The 4,957-nt window shown below is 39.7% G+C and overlaps 1 protein-coding gene across 5 annotated transcripts in view; it reads left to right on the top strand.

The window, feature by feature from the left end:
* sh3kbp1 (SH3-domain kinase binding protein 1) overlaps positions 1-1,710 on the top strand; it is a 42,487-nt gene extending 40,777 nt beyond the window's left edge. For 3 of the 5 annotated variants that reach the window (XM_039789910.1, XM_039789908.1, XM_039789907.1), the window contains one exon: positions 206-1,710. In XM_039789910.1, coding sequence (XP_039645844.1) covers positions 206-244 — 39 coding nt within the window. In that variant the 3' untranslated portion in view covers positions 245-1,710. The remainder of the gene's footprint in view (positions 1-205) is intronic. The other 2 variants (XM_039789906.1, XM_039789909.1) reach the window with 1 other exon arrangement.
* Positions 1,711-4,957: the final 3,247 nt, after the last annotated feature.

Consider the following 4,957-nt stretch of genomic DNA (forward strand, 5'->3'; position numbering starts at 1 on the left):
AGCAATTACAAAATGTTAACCTTGGGCGCTGGAAAATCGTGACATTTTATAGACTAAATAATGAATTGATTAATTGAAAAAATAGTCTACAAATTCTCTAGTATCACTATCGTGATCTCATCCAGAAAGGATTTTCAAAGCAGCAGCTACATGTCCTTGACTGTACAAGAAATGAAATCACAATATGTCTGTGTTTGTTTGACAGATGGAAGTAGAGCACATAAGGAAGAGCCTGTCAAAATGAAGAATGAAGCATCCTCTTATCACCACATCAGAGGACAACATTTGAAAACATTCTCACTGTTGGCCGAGACACTTCAAAAAAGTCAAAATAAATTTTGTGCCAAACGATCATCACGATAAACATCAGCAACATTACAGTACCATGGAATCAGCCACCTCCCCCCTCTCTGACGCCGCCTTATTCTGCGTTTACTTCTTTTTTCTCTTGTTAAGTTTACTGCTATCTTGTCGCAGCTTGCTGTGCCACTGGTACGGACTGGCTGTGTTTTGCCACGGTTGCGGAATGATGACACAGAGGCTGCCGTGGCGACCTCGCCGGTGCCATTCTGTGTGAAGGAAACTTGGAACTCGTTCCTCCGTAGCCCGGTTTGTTTAGATGGCCTCTGTGCTGGTCTGTGTCCACTCTGCGGCCTTCGCCTCTTATCTGTTTGTGTGTGTGATTGTTTTTGTTTTCCATGCATGTGAGGACTGCAGTTTTAGACCTTCAAATTAGGGACATTTTGTAAGGTGAAGTTGTTTTGGCCGGATCATGACTTCTTCAACGGTTACGATTTGGGTTGATCAAAGTCTACACTCTGAGACACATCATTAGCATTCGGGTTGCATTGTTTGACTCACTGAGCTTGATGTTTCTATGGTACACTTCAGGTGGGGAATTTCCAAGCATCAGCCAGTAAGAGCACTGGCATTTGGACATAATTCCTGAACCTTTTATTCTTAGTGGCATATTTTTTTAATTTGCAGTCAAATATCCCACCTGTCAGGAGGCCAAAATTATAAGCACATCATCATTCTTCACCCAATCAGTTTAATTAAGTCTAACCAACATGACAAGTACTGAGACTATAGGTGCTATTTAAAGGAATAGTTGAACATTTTGGGAACTACGCTTATTCGCTTTATCGCTGGGAGTTTGATGAGAAGATCAATACCTTCTCATGTCTGTACACTAAATATAAAGCTACAGCTAGCAGCTTATAAGCTTAGCTTAGCATACAGACTGGAAACCCAGGGGAAACAGCTAGCCTGGCTCTGTCCAGAATCTGCCTACCAGCCCCTCTAAAGCTCATTAATTAACATGTTATGTCTTATTTAAAAACGTCAATTTGTGGTTTTATGATGACAAAAAGACTAAAGAAAGTCACTGCTTCCAACCAAGAAATAAACCTCTTTCACAAAGAGTTTCCCCAATACTACAGCGACTTTGCTTTTTAACACTAAAGCAAACAACGGTGGCACAATGCTGCTCCAGTGTGTGATTTTAGATAGCATGCCAACATTTGGCGAGCGAAGAGGTTTGACATGTAGCCTAGTCTCGCTTTGCCTGACCATCGTCCACAGCTTAGCGGTGGAGGGTCTGGCTAGTCCACACAGTATTCCGGGATGGGAGAAAAAAGTGCTCTGATTTATTGTCATTTCTTTAAACCAATCCCAATTGTCTTGGGTGGCGCTAAGCACCGGGAAAAGCTGCGAAATTGCCTCTGGAAGGAACTTGTTTTGGTGGAACGTGTACGTTCAAAAGATTGGACAGATAGTCTAGCTAGCTGTCTGGATTTACCCTGCAGAGTTCTGAGGAGTAGTTAACCATAGTCCTCATAAATCCACCGGAGTTTAAATTTCAAAAAAAGCGGAAGGTAATGGACAACTGGCCGAAAAGACATGCATCTGGTGGAATTTTGTGCGCTACCGAAGCAATCCCGTAAGTGGAACATTGAGGATATAAAGGTATAGTATAGGATGTAGAGGATATATAGGATGTAATTCCGCCCTGCTGGCTGTCTCTTTCACACAGACATTGTTTTGGCTCTGCAACTACCTCTGCTTTTTACAGCTCTGTCCACCCTTTCTGTCTCCGTACCTTTTATACAGAATGGCGAGGCAGATTAAGAGCGCAACATTCCCGCATTGAACAGGCTGTGTGAAAGGCTGGCTGTAACTTCATACTTAAACGTACAGTCAGACATGAAAGTGTTATCAATCTATTCATTTAACTCTACGCAAGAAAGCAAAGAAGCAAATTTCCCATAATGTCAAACTGTTTCTTTGACAACATTCAAAACTACCCCAGTGATACTTGGCTGCAAATGAATATGAAGAAAAGCACATGTCACTGCATGAACACGCCTACAGTATCTATGATATATATTATGTCAAGAGTATTGCCTTCTGGACCAAAATATAGTATTTTACCTTTTTTTTTTGCTTTTGCACTTTTGCACCACGACTCCAGAGATCCATATGCATCTGATGTTTCTGGTGCTCTTTTGGCAGCAGGTGAAGGGTAAATACAGGGTTTGAGGAATGTAGTCAGTGAATAGGACCTCACAGGTAAAGGAAGATAAAAAATGTGTGTGTGCATGTCTGTGCGTATGTGTGGTAGCATGTACGGCTGTTTGCCTCCCTTCCTTATATGTGCACAGAATCTATGGCAACCCGTCACTGTGGCCTTCCTGTTTCTGACTCCAAATCTTCCTTTCTTTTTCTTTCTTTCTTTCGTATAACAACAAGAAAACAACTACAACTGAGTCTACAAGTTGTTTTCTTGAATTGGTCCTTTCTCTCCAGGATAGTGATAAATATATATACTTTTATATTTCAGTGTAATAAAGATGCTATTATGTACTGTACGTGTGCATATTTTGTTTTGTTTTTAAAATACCAAAAATGTTTGAATAGTTTGCTGGTAAAGTGTATAATATACAGTACTGTTTGAAGGAGCATTTTCTTCCATTCTGTTGCTCTTTATGCTGTTTATTCAAGCATTTGTTGCTCCTTTATAGATAAGTGTTAACTGAAGAGCAATGGATGTGTGTTTGTGACAGATGGAAACTGGATGTGGGAGTAAACAAAAAGAGAAGTGAAAGTCCTTATTCAGCCTTAACAGGCACTGAAATCACCATGGAATTTCTGCAACAGCATTTATTCATTTGCAACTGAAAAGAAAAGAAAAAAAAACGGAAAAGAATCCCTGAAAATGTGTAAAAGACGCCGTCTCAATCAACTTCACTATTGCAGTTTGTTACTGGAATCTTTTTGGGGGACTTAATTGGGGGAAAAACTGTCACATTTTACATTTTCACATCAATAAAATGTCAGTAGTTGTACAACAACATTAGCTAATAGTGTACATTACAGCAGACCATTTGAAATATATGTTAAAGTAATGAACAAAAGTTTAACCAGGGCTGAGAGGCATTAAGACCATCAGCCTGAACACAGCTAAGACAATCTAACTAACTTTAAATTATTAAAACATTTAAAGGGGTACTCCAGCAATTCAGTATTGCACTTCCACAGTGTTTAGGGACTCACAGAAGACAGAGACAGAAGACGACTGATCACAAATGAAGTGACAGAGGGTGAGATATCCAGATTTTTAGTCCCTTGTGTGGACACTCCAAAACTACTGGATCCTATGATTCCCACAATGCAACTTCTTTATTTATTACTTCTCCTGTTTGTGAAGTCCGTGAAAAGTCCACTTCTTTTAACCCCTTTCAAGCCCAAATCAAGAAAACCCTGATGATGTCACTATGACATCATCAAGGTTATTGTTTTTTTTTACTTTAAAAAGCTCCCTCCAGGGCATCAGAAGATATACAACAATTTCCACTGGCTGGGTAGTGCTTCTTGTGACTAAGAAACTGAACGTCAAAGTTGTATTATAATGGATTTATAGTAAAAATTGATCAAATGACAATGTGAAAGGAGTAATGATGAACCTGCAGCAAATCATCAGCAGAATCTGCAGCTCCTGAGCTGTATTTTGCGTTTCAGCTCATTGTTTAGCTTTCTTTACTGTTTTGGGTCACTCTCACCTCAATAAAACTCTAAAAAAAAACACTGTACACTACTGTATCTGCACCAAACAGCAGACAGACACAGTTAGAGACTAGCTGGTAAACATAGCCTAGTGGAGCATTTAGCAGCTAAAGAGCCAGATATTTACCTTGGGAGTTGGTAGAGACCATAAACAGCTAAAAGAGAGTGAATATATGACTTACATTCATCAGGTGGACACAAACAATAAATACGACTCCAAAGGAATGATGAACAGCAGTTGCAATAGCTGTAAAGAACAAAAACAACGTTACTTTTTACGAGCTGGATTTGGTCTCCCTTTGTTGATGGATACCCCATCTAATAAGTTTGCTGCATTTGAACTACATGCTGTGAGCTGCTGTTATTGTCCGTATACAGTCCATTTACTTGCAAAATATCACAAAGAGCATTTCATCCTTAGCTATATTAACTTAAAAAGTAATTAGGTAGTTTAGAATTTGAGTGCCTAATTATTGTAAATATTCTAAAAACCTGCACACACATAGCATTGTGGATCCTCTAGGAAGCATAAACAACTTTGCAGAAGTATCCAGAAAGGAAATATGGCACTGACCCTATTATGGGAACACTTGTGCCCCCTCTGTCAGAGTGTGATATATTCGCCGCTGGCTGTCAGTACAGAGTCCGGCATTACCACGTGCCACCGATGCAAATCTGATCCAGATTGTATAAAGGGCATGGGTTCCCATATTCTTCTGGGAAAGACTGCGCAAAACAATAATACACTTGATCAACAACAATAAATAACTCATGAGGAAAAACTCATAGTATACTGTGCTGATTTTATCCGCAGGGTTAACTTAAGGGAGAATATCTTGGCTACTGTCCCACGGGTATAGAGGAGGGGACCAAAAGGACAACGTTTTATATT

This window comes from Perca fluviatilis, chromosome 22 (genome assembly GCF_010015445.1).
Source record: "Perca fluviatilis chromosome 22, GENO_Pfluv_1.0, whole genome shotgun sequence".
NCBI lineage: Eukaryota > Metazoa > Chordata > Actinopteri > Perciformes > Percidae > Perca > Perca fluviatilis.